Genomic DNA, 25,951 nt, shown 5'->3' on the forward strand with positions numbered 1-25,951 from the left:
AAAATTTACAAAGAGCGCGACTTATCAAATCACGTCTCCTGATCTTACATCCGCCGATACTCGGGAACGATCAATAGCGCGAGCGATCCTCGATTTATTATAGTGCGACCGAGAAAAATGTATCCTGAAAAATACTACGTCGTGATGTATAGAGCGGACATAAAGGATACCATTCATAATGATAACGAAACAGGGTAGCCTATCAATTATTAAGACAATTTCAAAAATCGAAGGCTGCACACTACAGACTGGGCCGTACGCGCGTATCCTGCGTCGTAAGGATAACGATTAAATCCGCGCGAGAGGAATCCTCGAGACGATTCGTATTACTGTCGAGAGGGAAGGGTCGAAATTATTATTAAACGATACCGATCGTCGCACGTTGAGGAGCTAAAATTCCGACGATCGCGAATGCGAATTCGCATTCGCGTCGTCGAGGAGATACCTTTATATCGTAACGTCTGTAACATAACACTTCTGTACATATCTGGAATTATTGCTCACCGTATCTCGTAAGATTTAGTTAGTTTTGTAACTGTGACACCACTATGTGCATACATACTTCACTTTATGAGGGGCGCCTCGTGACGAATGTTTCGCCCTCAAAGGACAGAGTTTCCGTTCATTCGAAAGGACATCAGCCGCGTCTCTCTCTCTGGTGAAAGGGCTTTGCAGATTGAACGAAAAATTACACGGCTTATCTCCTAATAATGACGGTGACTTTTTCCTCTCGAAACAAAAAACGCGTCGTCGAAGTCATGACCTAAGCAAGGCTTTAACGAAGGCTTTAATTTAATATTAACGCACCGAATTAACATCCTTCTTAACTGTCGTTTACGTGGAAAAACACAGCAACCATCAGACCTTTACTACTTATTATTAAATTATTAATTGAAATTACCTTCTTTCTCGTTATATCGGATTAACGTGTCGTTCTTTTTTTTTTTTTTTTACCTCCTACATGCCGACAACACAAACTTTCGACTTACTGAGAGCAAGTAGAAAAAAAAGCCGCGATATTTTAATTAAGACTTTCGCCTTCGAGGACGATAGAATGTACGGTAGAATTTTTTCAACTTCGCGTGAATGACAGTTAATTGCGATTTCGTCGACGCGTTGTTAAATCATCGATGCGGGCCGTTGACAGGGATTCATCCATCGCGAATCATCCATCCGAGGTTTCGCTTCTCGTGCATCATTCGATCATTCTGTACAATGTTCACGCCGATGTTACTGTTAACTATTTAAGATTTCGGGATCTTCAGTTTGTGGGGCGCGCACATGACGGCACTGTGTGCGCGCGGAATGGTGAATAATGCATATATAAGTATCGTGCTTGCAAGTGGTACTCTCGACTGCCGAATGTACAGACGATGGATGAGGCAAAAGGAAATCATCCGGGTAAATTCATCGTAGATGCATTTGGTAACGAGAAGTTATACATACAGAAGTTACATACGATTTCTATTATAACAAAGAGAAAAAAAAAAAGAGAAAAAATGTAGATTAAAGAGGTATACACGCGAGAAGTAACTACAATCAATGTACTGGATGGTCCGTGTGGCGATGTTAAAATTAGAAAAAGTTTATGTCGTTTAAATCTTAGGAGTTTACGCCTTTTCTGCCGTAGGACCATCCTATACGTATTAATTGGTTATCTGTCAATTATTAATTGAATTATATCAATTTCTTCGCCTTTAGTCAAGGAACGCGGGAAATGGGTGTAAGCGCGATGGCGCGATCGCGTTGTTGTAAAGTCAAATTTCCTAGGCAATGTAAGAGACGGTTTCACTTTAGCGAAACGCGAGCGATAACGTTCGCATAACGAAAGACGATAATTGCCTAAGGGGGTGGACGAGGATTTTTCAAATTTGTTGATACTTTTCATACTTTACGATTAGGAATTATGGCCTATTACTACTATTACGCAAAGTTTATCCGCCGGCTCGGTCGTTTTTATTCGTTCTCATCGTACAGCCGCGTTTCGTGCGATCGTAGAGCACGTTTCAAATCAGGTCGAAAAAACTGTAAATAATTTATCCTGGTATCGGAACAATATCTTAGAGCGGCATACATAGTATATCGGAATTTAACTCACACTTTTGTATAATTTCATTTGTCTACATTTAGACTTATTAATATATATAATTTCGTTTCTCCATTCAGAAGATAAAAATGACGAAAATCCATTGTCACTATTACATGAGTTCCAAATTATATATTTTCGTAATCTTTTTAATAGATATGAGCGATCCTTTAACGCCAAAGTCTCATAATTTTGCGACTTGTATGATATTTCGAACTTCTGATTACTGCATAAAATGCACGGTATATAAATTTCATAGCTCTTTTAGTAGGTTTCAAAAGTTATACGCTACGACTGCATAAATATGCTAGACGTCGAGAGGATCAAATTAATTAAAATGTAAATGAAATCAGTAAATGCGATGTGTTGAAGAGTTAAAAGAACCGGACTGAACTCGTCAAAAATATGACGAGTATGCCTTTCTAGGGTAATGACGTCCGACTTTGCCCTATCTTAAAAAGTCGCGAGTATTAAAAAGGGCCGAGTCGGCTAAGAGATTCGTGAATGGGAAAGTGACTTTTTAGAGAATGAGCGCTCTCTTTGCGTGCTACTGCGAGCTACGTAACGTAGCAGTGGATTACATGAATATAATCTATTTCGAATTCGACTGAACGACACACATAGGAGATAATATATATCCCCATATTTTTCTCGATGTTGAGCTTTTTCTCAGAACGTATATGGAACGTAACGTGCGTCTACGTGAATCAATCGGAAAGAAAACGACGTCGTCGTCGCACGCGTCATTCAACATCGACGTGTTTGGTATTTCGCGGCGGCGGGATGCACTCAAAAGTCAAACCAAAAATTACAATGACTTTATTTCGATTCTTAACGTCAATAAAACAGTCAAATTTTGTAACCAAGAATCATCATTTTGACTCTCATGATGTTAAAATAAAGTCATTTTGACTTTTCCTTGACTTGATGTGCTCTTCGCTCAAGGAACACACAAAAATCAATAAAAAATCAAAATAACTTTATTTTAATTTTTGACGTTAATAAATAGTCAAATTTTGTAACAAAAAAAAATCATTATTTTGATTTTTATGACGTCAAAATAAAGTCATTTTGATTTTCTCTTGACTTGACGTGTTCTTGGGTGGGCGCGATCGTTTTAAAAGTGCGAGTCCCGATTCAGAATGATCACTTTCGCTCAATTACCAGGAGGAACGCGTTTATTTCCGCGACAAGAGATCTTTTTGCCGAAAAGAAAAAGAAGATATTAAATTTCTTCCGCGGTCTTCTCGCGACCGCCACTGTTAGAGGAAGGGAAAATGGAATTTAAGAGAGAGAGAGAGAGTAGCCATCTGCGAAAAATCTATGTTACGTATCTTCCGTGCGTGCATGCGTGTGTGTGTAGGGGTGAGTGGGTGGGTGTGTGTGTGTGGGTGTGTGTACGTGCATATATGTGTGTGCGTATACTATGATCATTTTTCAAGAGAAATCAGATCTGTCAAATTGATTACGCATTCGACGTAATTTATTGCATTTTAATAACATTCGAAACACTCTCGTGTATACTCGGGAACAAGTAACCGACGTCGATCTGTTGCTGTCATTTTGTTTACTTCGCAATACGTCATACAGAAGTAGGGCAATAATGAAAAAAAAAAAAACATTATTCCGAAATCAGTCAGGAAAACTCGCAGAAAAAGAAATTATTAGGAGCGAAAAAGATCGGTCGCAGTGGTTTGCTACATTAAATGTTTCTTTCATTCTCTACGAGAATGATCATAAATTAAATGCCGTTTGAAGATTCTTCTGATTCACTATGTATTTTTCAACTTTGATACCAATACTTATTCCTCTAAATAAAACATTAATTTCTTTTACTAGTTAGTCGTGATCTTCCTATTGAAATATAATACATTTTAATGAGATTTCTTTACGCAACCAATATGTTGAATAAATCACAGAAATAATTATTTAAATGGAAGGCTCATATCGGAGAAACTGAATCAATGAAAATTAATAAGCGCATTCCCATCAATGCAAGGATGCACAAATAGATTGATAAATTGCCACGTAAGGGTACAAAAGAATTCTTGTACCGTGATCCGACGCCGACATTCAACTAAAGCACCCTCGAATCTCATAATTTACACATCGCGAAACATATCCACTATGTATTTAAACGCTGATATTAGCGATATTTATTGTAGCGATTATTATACGGTATTATCGATTTAATGGCAATCAATGGTAATTTACGAAATAAAATTTCGCCGTGAACGCAGAAACATAATCGTATATATAAGATGACACGTCATTTTACTCGAGTACAAGAACTTTTGTTAGAAGTATCGGTGACGCGAGTAAACTTTGAGAAATGATCCTTCTTTTTGGATCAAGCTCGCCGACCACATTTCTGAACTGATAACTCACGTCGATCAATTAATTCTTATTACAATGACTGGACAATTAACGGAGATTAAATCTTGAAACATATATCAATAACAAAATTATCATTATGATAGTAATTCGAAGGCGACTTAAAACCAACACCAACCTGACACACAAATAAGTATAAGATTTCCTCTTTCTCATTTTGACACACATATAAATCGCAGAATTTAATATTAATTTTAGATAGTCAATTCTATTCGACCAAGTTTCTTCGTCAACATATTGTGCGAAATCGCACAAAAAAAATTCGTTGAAAATTACATATTAATTCCATTACAGACTGAAAACAATGCATTTGCATCGCAATATTATTTATCAGCGTGAAAAAAACTTTTCATCGAAAAGAAACCGAAGATGAAAGATTTTTTTTAGATTTTTTTCAATGTCGAACTCTACAATCAAATCGCGTGATTTCCGTACACGTTTAGCGTGAGGATAAATTTCATTTTGAAATGACGTGCGTCCAATTAAAAGTACGTCAGACAACACGCTCGAACGCATGTAACATATCATGTCCATTACTCGTTCGTATCGCGAAGCCTCGATTGCAATTACCGCTATCGATTAAATTAAGATTGAATTCCGAATTCCTCGCATGTACCTGTAGCATTAAAAGAAAAAAAGAGAACAAAGGGCGCGAGTGACGCCGTCAGAGATTATACACGCAATGTCCGCACAAGATCTTCCGTTAAAAAAAGAAACGCGCGTACGAAAAAGAGAAAGGGAAAAATGAACGAATGAGAGCGCGTTAAGTGTGAAAGGGATGAAAGAGTGAAACATTTTTTTTTTTTTTTTTTTTTTCCTTTGCAATAGCGCGCCTTCGGTATAGGATTGTAAATCGGTACGTAACACTCGGCTACTTTGATTTCTATGTCAAGACAGAGCATCGAAACGTAAACCGAGCGAGATTATACCGGTTTTACATCCCTGATTAAACGCTAATCTACGGATTGCATGTACAGTGAATGACGACATATAAGTGTAAGATAAAAATTGCCATAGCGATTCGTAACTGTCCCGCACCGTGCGTGGTACACGTTGAAGTGCTTACCGTATATATCCAACGGCGCGTTACTGCAAAAAACTCCCTAATGCGTGGGTGAGTCTGAGTACTTTATTACAACGCAAAGTGGTCAATCTATTTCGATATGACAGTGTGCCAATAATTCTTCATCCCAGTGTAGCTAAATGTACATCACGGTTTTTCATTCGTTTCACTGTAACGAGGTCTCGAGAATCCGATCGTGGCCGTGTAATCGCATTTTTTTATTCGACACGCGCATGATATTACCGTAAGAGTGTAAGTACAAAAATATTACGACCTGTTTACTTTCGATTTTTCATATTTCTAGCACGGTAGAGCCGATACAAATATCATCCCCATCATTCCCCTTGGCTTATCCATCTTTTTTTTTTCTCACGTGGCGAAATCTCTATCTTATTTGTCTTATGCACGAGTGAGGACAAAGCACGATTTGCAACGATGTAAATAACGTAAGCTGTATCAGAAGTCCCTTGTCAAACAGAGATTTCTGACGAATTCAGCTTCAAGCGTGAGAGAATGGATAGCAAATGGTTAAAAAAAAAATCTTTCACTTGATTTTTAACTCTGACAAAAATTTGAAAGCTGAATAACGTTTACGTGTTGAAAACGCATATTTGTGATAGATAACGACGTGCAATTCAATCTTTTCTGTGCAAAAAAGAAATAATCAATTTCAGCCTCGCAAAAAAAAAAGAATTATCGTCGGGAGGATATGCGCAATTTCTGATACACCCTCATACATTTACGCGGAGCGTATTTCTTTTCAATCGTGTAAAAAGCCAAAGAAATTTTATTTTACGTTACATTACATGTGTATTATTTCAATTACGTCCTGTACGTGGTCGCATGATTTGTGTGCACGTTCACCGAGTGCTTTAATTACTTTTATTATTAATTATTCCTTTTTACACACGCATATTATACTTCCGTATATGAGACTGGTGTAACTCAATGTATTTATTCTTTTTATGAAATTTTTAATTAACTTTTCGAACTTTCCAAAACAAGATATTTTTACTTTATCTGATAAATCGTGTCTTCTTCTTTTCATACAAGTATAAGATAAAGATACAGTGAGGTCAATTATCCATATTTTATCAGAGTGCTTAAAAAATTTTATTGTCAATATCTTTGAAAATACTGCTAATTTTTGTCAATTAATTATTATCGTTATATATAATTAAAGTAAATATGTCTTTTTCGTATATTTATTAACATATATACGAACCTTTTTAGTTGCACCAATCACAGATTTTGGAAATATAATATCTAGAAATGTGTTAAAAAAAACGCAATTTTTACTAGCAATACGATTTTATAACTTGAAAAATATAAATATATATATATATATACAATCTATTTTATCATGATGTACATTTTATCTCTTATTGGTGATCGCATTTTTCGTGCAAGATAATTATATAGTAATTATTATTATTATTATTATTATTTTGTTATTTGTAATCCATTTACGTACTTATCGTTAAGCGAATGTAGTGCCGTTTATCTTATGTTTCCGTAGACTGTAATGTGTATATATATATACCTATACATATATCACCGATGTTATTATATTTTATTAAATATTTGCCATAACATAGTCCCCCGTTAGTCTGACGTTTCCCTTCGTTCTCGTATCATATTTTTTCTTGACTCATACCTCTGATATTGCAGCACGCTATTTTTTTTTATGCTCCCTTATTCAGTGCGCAATTATCGATGCGTCGATATATTGGAAATTACATCGTATCTCGTTTCCGCGTAACGTTGTACATGTTTCTCATTTTGTGCAAGGCCGAGATGAAACAAGGTAATCTTTGTGCGACCAACGTTGCATCGTTGCAAAGAAAATGCTAGGAGCAACCCCGAGCCAGCCGTCTTTCTTAAAAGAGCACATTAACGTACGCATCGGTGCACCCATTCTATTTAGTATCGGCGTGTAGGGTCAAGCGGAGTAATTGTGACACTAGGATAATAGTGACGTAGCAACAATAAGAGCAATAATAATCATAAAGTCACTGAGAATAACGACGATGCTTCGTGTCAGGAAATTCTTTTGATAAAGCGACGATTTATCATTTGTCTCTCTATTCTCGGAAATTGTTGCGATATTTAACTTAGTGCCACAATTATCCTGCTCGGCCCAAAATTTCTCATAGAAGGGTATCGGGAAAGAAAAAAAAATTTACGAAATGTTTCGCATCCACGAAGTTTTCGTTCGAAGTTTTTGATCGAGATTAATATGCTATAAAAAAACAAAGAAATTTGCTACGCCAATCGCTTTATTCTTGAATGGCACGCTCCTGGTTTTTTTTTTCTTTTTTTTTTTTTTTTCTTAAAGTGTTTGGGTTTGTGCGAAAGACGAATTTACACTTTCCTTACTTAGTACTTGTATGTACCTCGGACTTTCGTTCCCGTATTCGTCCAAGTATAGTCTTTTATATCTTACATAATCACGTACGATTCCTTTCTATCAATGATTTTTCTTTCAGGGAAGGCTTAACGAGACGGTGGATCGGTTTGTGAATAATGTAAAACATTTTCTCCGGGGGGTAACTTCCGGGCCGCGCGGCCAAGATGGAGATTATTTATAATTTTTATCGCTTCGATCGCGGTGGCCTGTACTTTCATTCTCTGCGTGACCCGGAACTTCGCCCCTCTTCCCCTGATGTTATCCAGACTGATCTCCGTACAAACGTTCCGCGCAGGCGTTTGACGAAGATCAGTCGTGTGTATCCGTTTCAAGAAAGAGAGAAAGAGAACAAATAAAATAGATTACTTCATATAGCACACAGTTGAGCAAACTGTAACGAAAGCAATGAAAGAAAATAATGCTATTTTTATATGTTGCACTTCATCATCATCCCCGCCGTAAAAAGACCCGTAGTTATATAAAAGAGAAGATCTATTTCGGTTTTTTCCTTTTACTTTCGACTCGTATCCATTGGGCCATTTCGTGTCGCTAAAAAAATTCGCCGAAAAATGCACGTTTCTATGGAATAACCTAAGGAAATCGATTCGACACCTCTACGTAAATCAAATGTAGTTATATTCGAAAATAGTGATGTAACACGATTCCCTTCTTCTTTATTTAAAAGTCGGCAGAGATACATTTAGATAAAAGTAATTCGATATTTCTCAGGCATCTTTTTTTTATGTGTACGTGTCAAATATCTCCACGGATAATCACACGGATAGACTGCGATGGCAGAAAAATTTAAATTTAATGCAAATATTTGCATACCATCACTCGTGCAATCAAGACAAGAAATGACCCAATAATATTACTGTCATGATATTTAGCAGCTTAGAACAATCGAATCGATAAAGAAATCTCTCGGATCCAAGAGATGCTCTTGCTCACAATTAATCTAGATTACTATAGTAAGATTTACGATTATTGTATTATTACTAATATATCTACATTCCTTTTCAGAATCTACCACTATTACTTTACGAAGCTATCTGTAAATAAGTATTTTGTATTCCTGCAAAAGAATAAAATTAAGAATCATTATAACTCGTCTGATATTTTTAACGCCGATATAAGTACCGCGTAGAATAATGAAAGTGATACTTTATAAATAATCAGACTTGTAGATAATATGTGCTTTTTTATTAAAACTTAAATAAATTCAAGTTTTTTGAACAATCCACTATCTGCTACCCTAGGTATTTTCCAAGAATTTAATAGTACGGGATGTCACAAAATTACAACTGTAAAATTCTAATGTTGTATTAAAAATTCGAAGAAGGAAGTTTTATAAATAGTTTTATAAATCTTTTCTCAGACAAACTCATCGTGCTCACTTAATGAAAATTTCATAAAGTACAAAAATAAATGACATCTATCTGGCTCAATAAAGATCAATTTGTGCAAAGAATTCATAAACGAAATTTAAAATTGTAATTTTGACATTCTGTACATTCACATTTAAACACCAAAATATAATTCTATATAATTCATTTTTAAGTTATAACTGATTGTGCATTTATTTTATGCCATACATTCGTCAAAGATATAATTCATATGTAAGATTTCTCTGGACATACTTTTTAAGTCATTCATTTTTAATGTACAGATTAATTCTATCTATTGTGATAAAAGTTATATAGTTATAACTAACTTTTATAATGATAAATAATTTCTACTAAAACTTTTACGTTAACAGCAAAAAATAGAAGACCAGATATCCAAAGAAAGAAAAACGAATTAAAACTTTGGAATTCTAGTAAATAAGCTGTTAACAACCAAATAGTTTGGCTTAAGATCCAAGAACACGCTAAACATATTCCCCTACGCAGATTCATTTCGATATTTGGTAAACACAGAGGTAACAGAGACAGAAACCAGAAGAAATATTGGGAAGTTATCACCGGATTATATATCACAGCGATCATCGCCTGGACAAACATAGCAAATGGTAACTTGGATTTTTCTGAATAATAATATGACGACATCAACAACAATAATAATTGCGGCAAAAATGTAAGGATCTTCTGAATTATATCCTGTGATTGATTAGCAGATAAATAGAACATGTAAAAATACACGGAAAAATTATGCCTTGCATCTTTACGTACTAAATGATATATAAAACTCTCATACAAAAATTTAAAGCCATACAGGCGATAACCCGTGACTGTCAGTGTAACAATCGACAATACGCAACTCAGCACAAGTTTCCATTGATCCCTGTTCGGCAGGAAACGATTACCTTTACATAGAGATAAAAACATAGGCAAACTGAACATTAATGGATACAATCTGAAATGTACAGATATTCCATGTAATAATCCAGCCAATACAATTTTGTTTCTCTGTAACAAATCCAATGTGAGTGCGACTAAAAGAACTGCCAATGAATCTGCGTTACCTCTCGTTGAGATCACTAACGTTAACGGATTATAAAGCCATAGGAGCGCGCAGTAATGTTTCACAGTCTCATTACATCTCTGTCGAGCGACAATATTTTTAATTAGGACCCCAATTAATATATCTACAACAGAAAACAAGATTTTTCCAAAGTCCTTATGTACTATAATATTTGGGGTCAACAGCCAGGCCAGAAATGGTGAATAGCGGTAAGTATGACGATCAAACGGTGATCTCTGTTCTATCACATGCCTAGCAGCATCAGTAAATACTTTATAATCCACATCTGTGTACGGTATTGCGAGATACTCGTCGTGAAAATTGGCGTACAGTATCAATACTAAACGTAGAACAAATGCCAATAAACAATGCAACGTAAATGACGAGATATTTAATTTAGCGGGTCTCACAGTTATCATCTTGTACGACTAAAGGTAAGGCATAAAATCAAGTACACAGAAACCCACTGATCAATCTTCAAGCTCGTTTATAATCTGGTATTATTGCTCGCAGCGGCTTTAACAAGACATTTTTTCAATTCGTTGAACTCCGCGGCGCAGGCGTTCTTTTCTAAATTGGATTTTGCTAACACGCAAGACGCGTACCTCGACGCCGATTCCTGACATCGGACTAACAGAATCGGATACTGTCTCAATCTCTCCTTCGCTTTTTTTACAGCCTCCATTCTTTCGCACAAATAGATTTATTTGGTCATAATCTTAGATTTGCCGGGTTTAACGTCCTCTGGTAGTTTAAAGAAAAATACATCGTAAATAGGTTTACTGAATAGTATACATAGCATAAATGTTCCACCCAGGAATATAACACTTCGTGGATAACGTTGTGCAAATCCTCTTTTTGGAACTGTTAGCCTTCTTCTTCCTTCGCTTTGCATTGCTTATCTTATAACTTTCCGCTGAAAGAATATTAAAAAAAGGTAATATTATAATAGAATCTGTGTAACTGCTGAAAGATACATAGTCATCTAACTAATAAAATATAAAATTCTACATTTTTGAATAAAGCAAATATGAGACTTACATAATCTACAGTATTATGTTCATACGGTTTCAAGATATTTATACCATCACAAACTGCAGAATCAGAATGTTTCATACAACATTTTCTTATTTGTTCAAGTACATCCTGACAACGGGAAGGCTGAAAGACATTATCTGAAAAACGGAAAAACATTATTTCATACTTACTCTAATAAACATTTGAGTGTTTATTATATTATTTTGTTATTATCACATTAATATCACATATAAATTGTCAAAGTCCTGTTTCAGTTTCATTTTTTATTCCATATATTAATACAAAGTACATTTATCTGGATCTGTTATCTCTGTTTCTTTTTAAGTTTTGCAATTTATCAATTTAATAAAGTTTTTAATTATATATTTAACGCTTAAATTTTATGAAGAGAGGTTAGGAACAACTTACTTTCCTCTTTACTTTAAATTAGATAAATTAAACAAACCTTGCAAGCAGGTCTGCAATTTACATGCAATTTTTTTGCAGGGATCAGTCGTCGACATACAGAGTATCTTCTAAATATTCTTTACATTAATTGTAATACACGTTGCACGCGCTATACGGTAAAATCTTATGTAACTTTCGACCGTCACTATGAAATGCCGTGTGTCCTATATATCCTTTTGTAGCGAAATTATCAATATTTCTAAAAAAAGACGAAAAATTGGTTTTTTATCTTCTCATTTAAATTACGTACAGTTCCCTTCGTTGTATTTATAGAATGTCAATAAATTCTTAATTCTTTTTTTAAATTTAAGAAAATATCGATAACAGATCAATAATCGATAAGATCATTTAAAAACGGTAAATTGTTGGTATTGCTTACAAATATATTTTAAATTATTTTTTGTTAAAATATATTTTCGAATAACTTTCGATTTTATTTTTGTTACAAATATTTCCATTAAATTAAAAGAATTAGCGAATATTGGATGTTCATAAAATTTTTTTATACAGAATTGTATCGATTATTTTGTCATAGGCTACGTTCAGCGGATTCAACAGTTGAATGAGTGTTCGCTGCTATTGATGCATTCTTCCAGATCTAAAATGCTGATTGGATGCTCTAAAAGAATACATCAGTGGCCTAGTTTCCACCGAGAATTTAAACCGGATAAAAACCAACCAACTATAATCGAGCATTCCCCTGTTTGACTGTGGCAGGGGAATATTCGACTGTAGTTGGTTGGTTCTTACATTCTGATCCAGATTAAACTTTCGATGGAAACTAGGCCAATGACAGCGAGCGCTCACTCAACTGTTGAGTCAGCTAAACGCAGCTATTGGGTGCACCCAGAAGAATCGTAAGCGATAAGCCGTAAGAAATTAACCAATCATAGTCGATTATTCTTCTCACATTTAACTGTGATTGGCCAATTTCTTACGGCTTACAACTTGCGATTCTATTGTAGAACAGGCATGATACGCGTAAAATATAGAAAACGCGCAGAATACGTAGAAAACGCAGAAAACTTACGAAATATATCTATTCTAACCTAAAATGACCTAATATTGGGCTATGGTCCTACGTCGGCTTCATCGCTCTTGAATAAGTTTTATTAATACACATGTATACCATATAGGCCGGTATTCATAGTTATTTTTCAGACGACCTTAAAATATAAGAACGGACTATGAATATCGCCTACAGATACAAAGAATTAAAATATGACCTATGAAAAATAACATTCAATTTCACGTGTTTCATGATCATGGATAAATGTTTGTACTTTGTCTTATATACAAAACGCTTATAAAATATAATAGTGAGAATGGTGACTGCAATGCTAGCAAGCGCTACGATTACACTTATGCTTTAGTCACATACACATGAGTTTTAAATACTTTTCACTGAAATATAAAGGACACGAAATTTGATTATTGAGTTTATATTATATTAAAAATAATAAAAAAGATTAGGGCTGTGTTTCGTAAACATTACCCGAGTGTTTCGTGTATCGTTTTATCCTTAATGTTCATCCAATGTTAAACAAAGATAGGATGATACACGGAGGCAGGCATTCGAGTAAGATTTCCGAACGCAGTCTAGGTTATGTTCAGATTCCCACCCGCCGTCTAGGTATTATTCTATCCTAGTTATTTACCGAACATTAAACAAGGATGACATGACACCTAGAGAACACTCGTGGTGGGAATCTGAACATGAGTCAGAATACTCAAGTTTCCTGGTTTTTACTTTTTACTATTTTTTCATCTTGTCTTTTTGCTTCTTATCTGGTTTTTTGTTTTATGTCACCCGAGATAAAAGTTAACGAACTTTGAAAGAAACAAGAAGTATATAGCAAGAAATATAATTGTCAATAAAACGGTTGCAAAGAAGAAAAAAAGCAAGAAGCAGAAAACAAACAGCACATTGTAGAATAGGCTTTGAACTTCATGCAAACGTAAGGTATTTATGTGTACCTAACTAACCCAACCCTACTTTTAGGTGACGTATACTACCGGAATGGAAAGAAAGATATGTTTAACAATATATATCTTTTATTTTTCATTTTCCAATTGTTAAGTATCTTATTATATTGAAATGTTATCATTAGGATGTCTACTCTATTACGGAGTATTGTTGGCTGTACTGATAACAATCTTGGTATGTTAAGGTTATCTTACACTTACATCTTTTTTAATACCTAACGTGTCATAAATAATAATTTTAAGAATAATTCTTTTTTTGTAACTTTATCTTATACAATTATACAAAATAATAATAATAATAATTTTATATATATATATATATATATATATATATGATCTTTTTTTATTAATTATTTTTATAATGCAATGCCTTCTAAATAAATATATATTTACATAAGTATACGTATCTGTTTTAGTTTTTTATAATAATATATGTGACAAGCGAACGGTATCCCAAAATCTCGAGAGATGAAAGCGAAAAATTCTTTTTCAACTGTCAGACGAAGATAAAGGAAGCGTTTCCTTCGTTATATGACCCCTGGAGTGTGCAACTTAGTGTCATTGTACCTGCTTACAATGAAGAACAAAGATGTAAGATACATTTATCAAATCATATATCTGATAATTTATCAAGCATTTAAAATTATGCAAGACTGCTGAAGATTGAATTGAGCTAAAACATTTAGTCATTGTAATTATGTAAAATGTGTTGTTTGAAAATGTAATCATACCAATTACCGTGTATTAAAGCTCTTAATTGCCTGTTTTTTCAATTTAATATTTGTTTAATATCTCAAAAGCCTAATTTTGATTATTTGTAAGATTTATTGCATATGTATTATCTATAGATATTATTAATTATTTATTTGTATATTTGTATTATTATTTAATAGTACCTCCCATGTTGGACGAATGTCTGGAGTATCTGGAAGAACGTAGGAAGTCTGGATTGACTTATGAAGTGATAGTAGTCAGTGATGGCAGTACAGATAAGACAGTTGACGTGGCGTATCATTATGCATCAAAATACAGCACTTTAAAAGTATTAAACCTTATAAAAAATAGAGGGAAAGGTGGAGCTGTAAGACTGGTTGGTAATTCTAATGAAATTGAAAAGCTTTGGATGCAGTCTATTTGATGCAACAAATGCTTTGAATCGTTTAATTGATCAGTTAGAAGAGAGAATTTTATTAATTGACCAATCAAAGATTGCTTTATTTGTAGCATCAAGTAGACTATAAGTCAGTCTTAGATTGTAATATAATTATTATATTTGAATTTATTTATTTAAGGGTATGCTGAGTGCAAGAGGCAGCGTTTTATTGTTCGCAGATGCAGATGGTGCTACCAAGTTTAACGATTTAAAGAAGTTAGATGAGAGTCTGATAAATGTTTTAGGATGTAAGTTGAAAAAGGAATAAAATTCTGATGGTTCTAATAGAGCTACTGATTATAATATTAATATTATTAATTTTAACAAATTGGTTTTAGTTGATTACATTAACAAACCCGAGAAAACAGCATCGTCCGATGCAGTAATATGTGGCTCGAGAGCACATTTGGAAAAAGAAGAAACTGCCAAACGATCTTATTTCCGACTCTTTCTTATGCACGGCTTTCATTTCTTAGTCTGGCTGTTGTGCGTCAGGGGCATTAGAGATACGCAGTGTGGATTCAAACTTTTAACGAGAAAATCAGCGAAAACAATATTCGAAGCGCTACATGTCGAACGCTGGGCATTTGATGTAGAAATGCTTTACATTGCACAGACTCTCAACATTCCCGTGACTGAAATAGCAGTAAACTGGACGGAGATCGAGGGCTCCAAGATCATACCGTTTTGGAGCTGGTTGCAGATGGGCAGAGATCTATTCTTTATCTGGCTTAGATACAGAATCGGAGCGTGGAAGATAAATAAACTTAAAAATTAGGACTTAATATTAACGCATGAAGTCTATCTAAAGATCTCTCGACTGACCTGTGTCTCCTATTTCTTTTATAAAAATATTTTTATAATGAAATATCATGGAAATTATATACATAGAATATAATATATCTATATAAAATTTTATATAGTAGTAGTAATGGAAGGACTATCACATATAGTAATGACTGAGAGTATTATCGATCACTTAAACTTCTTCTAGTTTTGGTGAACTCTATACTGCTCATTACAATGTTTAAAGCCCGGGCATGAAAAAAAAAGAGATAGATTGATATTTTTGTCTAATGCAATACTAGACAAAGAAAGAAATTAATAGTGATTAACCTGTCTCTTTTTTTAGACTTAATATATAATAGCCCTTTTGATAGGATAATCCAGTCCATATAACATTGTATAATTATTTATAAAATCTCTTTAATATAATTTTTGGATTAATTATATTATAACGAATTATGTCTTCAGACATATGCATTTGTAACTCAAACGTTTTAAAAATAATAGTCGCACATAATAGTTATGTTTCTGTAAATGCCAGATTTTGATCAAAACACGCAGACTGACTGCCAGACATTCTTATAAATTATTGTTTGTTTCATTAATTAAAAGACATTGTTTTAAATAAAAGAATTTTTCCTTCTATCGCATATACATTGCTGAACTTGCATAGCTCAAAATCTGTCAAAAATTTTTAATAACTCCCTAGAATATTCCTTCATAAAAAAATAACATAGCTAAAAATAATTTCAAAATAAATGTGTCAGTATTGTATTTTTTATCAAGCTGCATTTCTTATATTTAAATTTTTTATTTTTATTTTTTTTTTCTCCAATATTGTCCACCTGTAACCCGCTAGACTTGCCTATTTCATTTAAAGTTAAAGTGTGGAAAGTGCAATTGTAGTACACCTATAAAATTCAGAACGACATTAGTCCACATTGGTCAGTCCAGCCCAGTCCAACCCAATCGAGTCCAACCAAGTTCCTAAGTCTAGCTGTCTATGAAGTGACGCAGAAAGTGACGTGTCGAAGATCACGTTTTTCCCGTGTGTTTATCTGTATTATTAACAAACGCAATACCGTGCAAGATATTGTATCATTGTCTCATTTCGTCGGGACATTACTTACGAAAATGTCTTTTATATCGCCGATGCCAAATCAGCAATTTCTTTGGGATGTATTCCAGAGGTACGATATCCGCCGGTTCTACAAAGTCCTCTATAATTTTTCTACGTTTTATACAACAAATATGTAATTTTGTAATTATTATCTGTAATAAACCTTTCCTTTCTAAGTACTCTCAAGCGCTCGCTTTCCTCGCGTGACGAGAATCCTCGTCTTTAGTTTTGTTAATTTAATTTGTAAAAGTTTTGGATTTGATGTTTTATTATATCTGCAATAGATATAATTTGTCATGCAGAACAGAAATTCTGTTTTTACTCTCTATATAATCATCTCTGCATTAATAAAATTTAAGATTGAAAAGAATAAATTTGGTAATGTTATTGGGTAACACATTTACTTGATAATTAAAGATTTTGACTTTATCAGGGTGGATAAGGACAGATCTGGTGCAATCAGTGCTGATGAGCTACAACAAGCTTTGTCAAACGGTACATGGACGCCGTTCAATCCTGAAACTGTACGCCTAATGATTGGTATGACATGTTTATAATATATTTTCAAAATGACCATGTGAATTTATAATACACAGATTACTCTATCTAGTTTCTTCTATATTTAAAATATTTTCATCTTTTCTGTAGATACTCTAAATGGAGAAGGCTGAATATCTATCGCTTGATGCTAGAAAAACTTCCAACTCATGGAAAAAACAATTTTGCTAAAGCGTTAAAAAATTTAGCTAGATATACAGTTTCAAAAATAGTTTTGTTGAGTCATCAAAATAATTGCGCATTTATTCAAATGGATTGCTGGAATGTCAAAACTTTTTGTAGCATTACTCATCATGCTTGAGATTTCTTCTTAATTATTTTGATAGTTCAACAAAATTATTTTCAGATGTATGTCTATATCTATATCTAGCTAAATTTTTAGATACTTGAGCAAAATTGTTCTTTCTACGAATACTATGCTGTTAATTTTTTTTAAATCACAGCATGTTGCACACTTTTTAGTTCTTGCTATATTATTATAAAATTATGTATATATTGATTTGCATGGTCTTTTGATGTTATTATTATTTTGTTCCTTGCTTTGTTGGCACAGGTATGTTTGATAAATCCGATCCTGCTACAGGTATGTTTGATAAGAAGCAGATAGGTACTGTCAGTTTCGAAGAATTTGGAGCACTGTGGAAGTACGTGACCGATTGGGAGAATTGTTTCCGCTCGTTTGATCGCGACAATAGCGGTAACATTGATCGCAATGAATTAAAGACAGCTCTTATAAACTTTGGGTACCGATTAAGTGATCAAATAATTGACATGCTGATACGAAAGTACGATCGCGCGGGTCACGGTACAATATACTTTGATGACTTTATACAGTGCTGTATTGTTCTGCATGTAAGTATAGCTGTAAAGCAATCTAAATAATTTCATTGGGTGTGGCTCATGACCTTGCTTAAAAATACCTGTTGACTTTTATATGTAGAAGCTTTAATTTAAACTCAATTGGTTTGTATATCTATGAGTTAAATTACATTTAAATGAATTATTCTTGTCAATTAAAAAAATTAAATAACGTTATAATTAAGCTAATATTTTTGAGCCTACATATTTAAAATGTATGCCTATAATTTTAAAAAATGATTTATCTGATAATTGTGAATATTCAAACTCTAATTTAAAAAATGTAATAATTACATATTTTCAGACTCTTACCAGCGCTTTTAGACGATTGGATACGGATCTGGATGGCGTGATAACGATTCACTACGAACAATTTTTGGGTATGGTGTTTAATCTTAAGATATAAATTATACAATGCCACTCTACAAACATTTATTTCTTTTTTGCTCGTTTAGTAGCATATTCCATACTTGAGCATATACACTAAGATGCCAAATAAAGACAAGAATTTTCATGTACTATATAAAACCTCAGAATCTCCAAAATTGATATTTATTTATACGTTTCTTTTACAGTATTAAATGTGATCAAATGAACAGTTTATTAAAAATATAATTGTAGATTAAAATACGTATTTGTTTATTTGAATATCTTCACATAATTGGTTGATTATCATTTTTAAATCTTTTTAACTTCATACAAAACTTTTTAACGTGAAATTTTTGTTAAGCAAATTTTGGAAATTCTGAAATAAATGTGTTAAGTGTGATAAGTGTGTTAATTAAAGAAAGAATTAAACAGAATCTGTTTATGCAAGTCAATTATAATAGATTATATCTATTACGGAACATTACTAATCATTATGGTTTGCACATCACTTTTGAATGCACTATGACTTTCAGCATTACTCTATTATTTATATATATACATATATTATATAATGAAAGAATTTATGAGTATAAATATGCGTTTAAATAATTATAAGCAATGATGAAAAAAGCTGAAAAATCTTACATTTCTTAATATTACATATTTATGTATATTAATATTTGTTGATACTTCATACTTGTATTTTTCTATAATTATATTACTGTAATGTTAATAAATAGTCAAGAAATATATTTCTTTTACAAAGCCATTTATTGTATGTTACTTTTTTAAGATTAAAAGATACAGATCGAATATACAAAAACAATAGATTATTGTGATAAAGTTATTTAGTTTATTTGAATATAATTCTTATATTAGTAATAACTTCAATTTTGTTTTTACAATTTGTTCTAATTATTTCTTTTCTTCAAATTTACAAATTCTGGAATTCTGTTGACGTATTGATGCATTGATGTCTTCCTCGCAATTGGCATACGCCATACCTAATCCAAAGCTACCTCCAGTTATAATGGGCCACTTTCTTCCTATAAAGAGAATTTAGTGTATCCATATATGTTTTATAATAATTGAAAAAGAAATTTGATAACAGGCAGTTTATATGATTTCTTCAAATTTCTTTTTATAAATTATTTTTTAATTTAAATACTGATTGCATTTAGAGGAAAAAGCAACTTGCAGCATTGTAAGCTTTTTTAAATATGGTTGGTTATATATTTAGATCCAATGTAGAATTAGGAGCAAGACTAATTATATTAAAATGTTTTATAACAGAATTGTAAAATTGCTTTTTATGCTGAACACAGCCATTAACTTATGATCAAGTATATCACCATTATTTATCACTCATTATGACATACATTAAAGTAGCACTAATCTTATCTATAAAACCATTCTCTTGATAGAAAATAAAAATATTCTGTAAAAATTGTAATACAAGTAAAAGAAACTGTACTTTCATTTAGAATCAGAGAGCTCAATTAATTCTTTTTAACTGGATACTCTTTGCTCATGAAAAAGAGATTACATAAATAGTGAACATTGATTAATTGTTGAGACTTAAAGATAGAGATATACGACTATATAACTTTCAAGTTACATGATGTCATAGATGATTAATGTTTCTACAAAGAAGCACATATGTGATTAAAGACTAATCTACAATATACTTTGTATCCTGTTTCTTGTGTGTGTGTTTTTTATCTCTTGTCTTTTTCTCTTCTCGTAACCATTTATTAACAATCATGTTTTTTGTCTTTTCCAAGTTAGTCGACTTTTCTCTCAAATGACAAAAAAACAAAGAAATAGGGTATGAGACAAAAAGATAAGAGAGAAAGAAGTGAGAAACAGGAAGAGTATATCATAGACTAAATTTAAAATGCATACAATTATTAATGTTAAAAGGATCAAATCTAGGTGTGTCCCTGAATGTATCTTGCCATTGACTTCGACAATTACAATAACAAATACAGTTATGTCATAGGAGCGATGTATCTTACTTTTGAAGAAAAATAGAGAAAACACTCCACCGAGGATCACACCACCACCTGAGAAAAGAGATTTGTCAGTAACGTCATGAAAGGTAATATCTATCACCGCGGGCGAGCTCGATCACGATAATTACCGAACTTAAGGATGGCGTCTGTGAAGCAGCGATCCCACTTTCGCCCGATCTCGTCCTCGGCCCACACGGCGCCGGCCATTTTTGTGTTATAATGCTACTTTCTGTTACGTCATTCGCATGAAACTAGACGAGTTCACGTGCGTCTCTTAATATCGGTCATATTGATCTCCGGCCGTTTTACACCATCTCGTTTGCACGCGCAGTCGCGTGAATTACGAATCGCCGACGGAAATAGCGGAAACTGGACTCTTTCCAGTCGACATTTTCATTTAGAAATAAGTGAATTTTGACATCACGCGCCACCGCGTTGCTCACGCACGTCTGCCAACCTAAGTTAATATTCAACTATATATTATTCGAAAACTCCATCTTTTTCCGTTTCTATATTTCTCGGAGCGCGAGTTTTCTCCTTCTATCCGTCATGTTGATTCAGACAGTTCGAGAAGGAAAATATACAAATCATAAGAGAGAAAGAAAAAAATCATTTCACACCTCTCACATCTGTAACTAGAACTTCTAGTAACAAATGGAACGAGCCAGCGTGAAATCCGCAATTCAGATAGCTGCGATTGACTGCAATTGGTCGGTCGCCACGGATGATATTAAATGAATTAAATCCATTTCTACCAATATACATTAACTTTAATCTCGACTTAACTTATTTTTTATCTTTTCCTAGTTCTGAAAATTAGAGAAGGATAAACAGTAAATTAAATCGAGATTAAAGTTAATCTATATTGATAGAAATAGACAATAAACATCTCTGCGCTTAATTTGCAACAAATATAGATATTTTTATGTTTTATCTTAATTATATTTTTTATTATTATTTACGGGCAGCATTTATTTAACTCTTACAGAGCTAGTAAACTCATTTTGTCCTTGTTTAATATTTGCCAAACGACAAGGATGAAAAGATACTTAAAGCACTGCGAGCACCAAAGCGAATGCGACCACAAAGGCATGAATTTGCATAGTGAGCAAGTTCAGCGTGACGTTAGCGGTTGGTCGGCCTGCCGGTGTCCGTAGCGACTCATTTCACTCAAGTCTCTGAACGCGAGAGGCAGGTGCGCTGGCCTGTCGTTCGCGAGACGTTTGATCGGGGATAGGACGAGTCCACGGAGTACCGTTCGTGCGTTGCGAAATCGCGCGGCGCGGACGGCTCCGTGTCAAAGAAAAACGCGCGAGCGCGAGCGCGCGCGTCGCCGTGACAGCTGTACATCCGGCAGAACAGTGCGGAGCAGTGCGGAGCACCACGGGAGTATCGCGACGTCAAGGAAAGAAGGAGCGATCCGCGGAGCGCTCGTAGTCCGAGTCCGGTCAGTCCGGTGTCGTGGCGGCAGTGATAAAGAGAGAGAGAGGGCGAGAAGAAAGAAAGAAGGAGAGGGAGAAACAGAGTGAGGGTGTGTGTATGTGTGTGTGTGTGTGTGTGTGTTTGCGCGCGGGCGTGCAGGCGGGCGTGCGTCAGAACCGATCGGGAGCACACGCTGTTGACACGGTGCGTGGGTGCATCGTCGTGAAACGCGCGCGCGAATTTGAGGACGGGAGGAAAGTATAGGTGTATATGAATACGGGGGATTCGCGCCTGTGCGGCCTCTAGGGAATCTCGGCGCCTTACCGTTGCCTGTCCGGCGCGATCGGCGAACGGAGAGAGTCGCGCTACGGACGGAGTCCAACGGAGTCGTGAGTCGCGCGCGGAGTCGAGTGGAGTCGAGTGAAGTTGCCGCCGAGTCGACAAGGAATCGGAGTAGCGTGAACTCCGCGAGGTAGCAGCGCAGCGATAATCTCGAAATCGCTCGCTCGAAGGTAAATCCTCGCGGCGCTCCGCGCGGCGCGTAATGGAGGAGCCGATGATCGCGAAGCGCGGCTACAGCAGTTCCAGCATTACCGGCAGCAACAGCAGCAGTAGCACCAGCAGGAGCGGCAACGGCACAACCGTGCGCAACAACGACTGTCACAACCGTCGCCGCCGCCACGGTAATGCCGTGCTGCGTCGCGTCGGCAGAGCGTGAGCCGCGCGATTCCTGTCGTCGATTGTTACGACACCCGGCAATCCCGGCATCCCGGCGGCCGCCGCCGGGCGTGAGAGACGGGTCGAAATTGCTATGGGATCGTCCGGAACGACGACGCCGTACGACGCCGCAACGACCGTTCGATTCCTCCTGTTGCCGTGACGTTTGCCGACCATCGGGCCGCGCCAGGCGCGAACAAGGAGTAGGAGTGACAGCATCTCAGATACGCTTCCTCGGCGCGCCGCGACGCACCGCGCCCTTCCACGTTCGCGTCCTACGTGTCGTCGATCGTACCTAAACAACGCTCGGTGAGCGAAAAGGATAAGATCGTTCGCGCTTGAGAGGTTAGGCTGGCATGGGGGATTGATCCCCGTGAGGTGGCATCGTCCGTCGAACTCTGACAATCAGCCAGCCAGCCACCCTCTCTCTCTCTTTCTCTCTCTCCCCCCCTCCCTCCCCCTTTCCCACTCTCCTGTCGCCGCCACCCGTGCGTCCTACCCTTCCGCGCCCTACAACGGTGTACACCGCGCCCGCGCGTGCCCTTTTCCGCTTGCGGAAACTGCGGTGAGTGTCGCGTTGTATCCGTCGTTTCTCTTCTATTGTATCGCGTCGCGTCCCTTTCGTCGTCCTCGCTCTTCCCAGAGGGCATAGAGAATATGCCTTGCACGGGGATCGATCCCCGTCATTGACCCAAAACTGACATCGTCGCCGTCGTCGTCGCCGTCGTCGTCGTCGTCGTCGTCGTCGCCGTCGTCGTCGCCGTCGCCGTCGCCGTCGTCATTGTCGTCGTTGTCGACGCGAGTGTGGTGGAAAATCGTATGCGCGCAGTTGGATCGTGTATCGATAATTAAATCACCGCAACCGTGGATAACAACGGCCGGTACGAGATGCAGAAGCGGGACGGCAGGGATAACCGCGGCGACAAGGAGCTCGGAGCGCGCGGCTCCGAGCGTGACCAGGAGGTCGCCAAACGGACCTCCAGGGGCAGCGGTAATGCCGCCCGGTCGAACGTGCACTCGTCCCGGCACAGCGTCACCTCGTCGTCCGGCGTGCTCATGGTCGGCCCGAACTTCCGGGTCGGCAAGAAAATTGGCTGTGGAAACTTCGGGGAGCTTCGTCTCGGTGAGTGCTTCCTCTCGCGTTATTGAATCAGTTTTTTTTTTTTCCATAAAAAAGAAATGAGCGAAACCTACTCTTTCCGAGAAGCAAAAGGAAATATTTACGATGCAAACGTAATATTCTATTATCGTCTCGCTCGAATATCCGCCTTGACGTTCGAAACAGCGTTTTCTGTACGCGGAATGTTCCATCGAGACGTTAATCTTAATGGCAGGTTTCCTGATAAAATTATGATCGATTTTTCCTCAGCGAAGACGTCGAGATACCGACAGTTGTCGAGAGCAATTGCGAGAGGAGTTTCCGCAAACTGTGTTTCAGCAGAGTGAATAAATAACGGGATCTTGTCTCTTATGGTTAATTTTTAAAATAAACTCCAACATAATTTTAATTGATCAATTTTAATACTTTAAGAACCGATTGCACCAATGTTACTTTGACTTTAATCTTTGACTTTAAGCAAGATTTGAAACTTTTTCTCTTTATAAAGCCGAGAAAAAGATAGATAGAGAGAAAGAGAAGAGTTTTAAGCCTCACTTAAAATTAAAGTAATGTTGATGCAATTGGACTTAAATTACAAAGATATGTAATGTCGAAAGGTGGAAAGTAAACGATGACCTTCTTCGACATTTTCGGAAAGAGAAAAAAATCGATTCCAAATTAAGACATTCTGCCGTTATAATTAAGGTCACGAGAATTGCGAGACGTTTCGTACCTATTTACGCGAAAAACATCGTATATATGAAAATTCGTGATAAATTTAGACAAATGAATGAAGCTCATTCTCGAACGAACGATTCAGTTGATTCCGTAATATAGCAGAATGATTCGCCTACGTCGAACATTTTTTCTTAAAATATTTTTATCACATAGTTCTCTTTCGTATTTTTATATATATATATACTTACATTAAATTAATTCTTGTCTCGCAATGGCATCGCAATAAAATCAACGCTAATCTGATCTTTTCGCTAGAAAAATTATTTTTATTCGTCCATTTAATGAAAAGTACGGATTATTTGTCTATGACGAATTTATGTATAAAATATATTTTATGAATTAAGAAAGTTTTGAAATACTCATCGCGAATTTATACGAAGTATATATAAAATGAATTAAAAAGATGTTTTAAACTTCTAATATTATTTATTTATTACGAATTTATACATAAAGTGTATATAATGGTTTCAATTCGTACACATTCATTAAAATCGAAAATAAGATAAAAGCTATGTCGAAAAAAGATTTCGATTCCCAATGCCAGGAGCGATGTAGGGCACACAAACTTTTTTCATATTCTTGCAAGTTGAAAAGCGAGCGAAACGACACATTAGATCTCCGTCACGTGGTCAGCATTCACCGTTTTTAGTCGTGAATCGAATTATTGTTTACCAAGATATTGCAATCTTCACTTTTGTGTGTAACAGTGGTGAAATTAGAAGTTATCAGCCCCTCGAGAGAGCTCGCGGCGTTTGTATGATTAATGACGTCTGCCGAGTGTTGAAAACAATGATTCTAACATTGGGAGAGGCTAACGCTCTCCCGATTATCATGGAATGGCATAATACACGGTTCCACACTACTGTGTGTATGTAGACTGGAAGCCCGTAAATATTGATGTTCCTCCCACAAAGCGTCATCGTTATTCTTCTAATAATTATTTATCACAAATAGTACGAATTATTTTTATCCCCTTTGAATTATAAAACTAAACGTTCGATTTTCAACTAAAAATATATAATGGTTTGAAAAAACTTTGAGAAACTTATGCACTATAATTATTAACCGCGAACAAGTACGAATTATTTTTATTCTCTTTGAATGAAACGTTCGATTTTCAACTAAGAACGTGCTCTATTTTCATTTCGAATTTCGATTTTTTAAATATAATTTTTCGAATCAAAAATTAGCATAGCGAGACGGTTGTAGTTTACGGAATTAGTTTTACG

The 25,951-nt window shown here is 35.6% G+C and overlaps 7 protein-coding genes across 17 annotated transcripts in view; 3 read left to right on the forward strand and 4 right to left on the reverse strand.

The window, feature by feature from the left end:
* Window positions 1–9,662: 9,662 nt before the first annotated feature.
* On the reverse strand, window positions 9,663–10,847 carry LOC108749387 (GPI mannosyltransferase 1). Its single transcript, XM_018488056.1, has one exon. The coding sequence runs from the start codon at window positions 10,833–10,835 to the stop codon at window positions 9,663–9,665; it is 1,173 nt and encodes a 390-aa protein (XP_018343558.1). The 5' UTR covers window positions 10,836–10,847.
* A 39-nt stretch (window positions 10,848–10,886) lies between these two features.
* On the reverse strand, window positions 10,887–11,205 carry LOC108749395. The gene has a single exon (XM_018488064.1). It carries the CDS (start codon window positions 11,099–11,101, stop codon window positions 10,904–10,906), a length of 198 nt encoding a protein of 65 aa, XP_018343566.1. The 5' UTR covers window positions 11,102–11,205; the 3' UTR covers window positions 10,887–10,903.
* An 87-nt stretch (window positions 11,206–11,292) lies between these two features.
* On the reverse strand, window positions 11,293–12,083 carry LOC108749394 (cx9C motif-containing protein 4). Its single transcript, XM_018488062.1, has 3 exons — window positions 11,900–12,083; window positions 11,458–11,591; window positions 11,293–11,332 (listed from the first exon to the last, which is right to left on the reverse strand). The coding sequence occupies exons 1-3, from the start codon at window positions 11,955–11,957 to the stop codon at window positions 11,315–11,317; spliced, it is 210 nt and encodes a 69-aa protein (XP_018343564.1). The 5' UTR covers window positions 11,958–12,083; the 3' UTR covers window positions 11,293–11,314.
* A 1,612-nt stretch (window positions 12,084–13,695) lies between these two features.
* Window positions 13,696–16,130, forward strand: LOC108749389 (dolichyl-phosphate beta-glucosyltransferase). The gene is made up of 5 exons (XM_018488057.1): window positions 13,696–14,062; window positions 14,304–14,478; window positions 14,781–14,977; window positions 15,180–15,288; window positions 15,379–16,130. The coding sequence occupies exons 1-5, from the start codon at window positions 14,000–14,002 to the stop codon at window positions 15,816–15,818; spliced, it is 984 nt and encodes a 327-aa protein (XP_018343559.1). The 5' UTR covers window positions 13,696–13,999; the 3' UTR covers window positions 15,819–16,130.
* A 648-nt stretch (window positions 16,131–16,778) lies between these two features.
* Window positions 16,779–18,926, forward strand: LOC108749391 (programmed cell death protein 6). 2 transcript variants are annotated; one of them, XM_018488059.1, is made up of 4 exons: window positions 16,779–17,016; window positions 17,380–17,486; window positions 18,058–18,356; window positions 18,667–18,926. In XM_018488059.1, the coding sequence occupies exons 1-4, from the start codon at window positions 16,961–16,963 to the stop codon at window positions 18,766–18,768; spliced, it is 564 nt and encodes a 187-aa protein (XP_018343561.1). In that variant the 5' UTR covers window positions 16,779–16,960; the 3' UTR covers window positions 18,769–18,926. The 2 variants fall into 2 exon arrangements, with proteins under 2 accessions (XP_018343561.1, XP_018343562.1); XM_018488060.1 differs by having other exon boundaries at window positions 16,781–17,016; window positions 18,088–18,356.
* A 697-nt stretch (window positions 18,927–19,623) lies between these two features.
* LOC108749393 (MICOS complex subunit Mic10) lies at window positions 19,624–21,158 on the reverse strand. Its single transcript, XM_018488061.1, has 3 exons — window positions 20,875–21,158; window positions 20,750–20,797; window positions 19,624–19,777 (listed from the first exon to the last, which is right to left on the reverse strand). Exons 1-3 carry the CDS (start codon window positions 20,951–20,953, stop codon window positions 19,647–19,649), a joined length of 258 nt encoding a protein of 85 aa, XP_018343563.1. The 5' UTR covers window positions 20,954–21,158; the 3' UTR covers window positions 19,624–19,646.
* Window positions 21,159–23,660: 2,502 nt separating this feature from the next.
* LOC108749385 (casein kinase I) overlaps window positions 23,661–25,951 on the forward strand; it is a 33,043-nt gene continuing 30,752 nt past the window's right edge. For 9 of the 10 annotated variants that reach the window (XM_018488047.1, XM_018488046.1, XM_018488048.1 and 6 more), the window contains exon 1: window positions 23,661–24,008. In XM_018488047.1, the coding sequence (XP_018343549.1) occupies window positions 23,774–24,008 (235 nt within the window). In that variant the 5' untranslated portion in view covers window positions 23,661–23,773. The remainder of the gene's footprint in view (window positions 24,009–25,951) is intronic. The other variant, XM_018488045.1, reaches the window with a different exon arrangement.

The sequence above is a fragment of the Trachymyrmex septentrionalis genome, unplaced genomic scaffold (assembly GCF_001594115.1).
Source record: "Trachymyrmex septentrionalis isolate Tsep2-gDNA-1 unplaced genomic scaffold, Tsep1.0 scaffold29, whole genome shotgun sequence".
NCBI lineage: Eukaryota > Metazoa > Arthropoda > Insecta > Hymenoptera > Formicidae > Trachymyrmex > Trachymyrmex septentrionalis.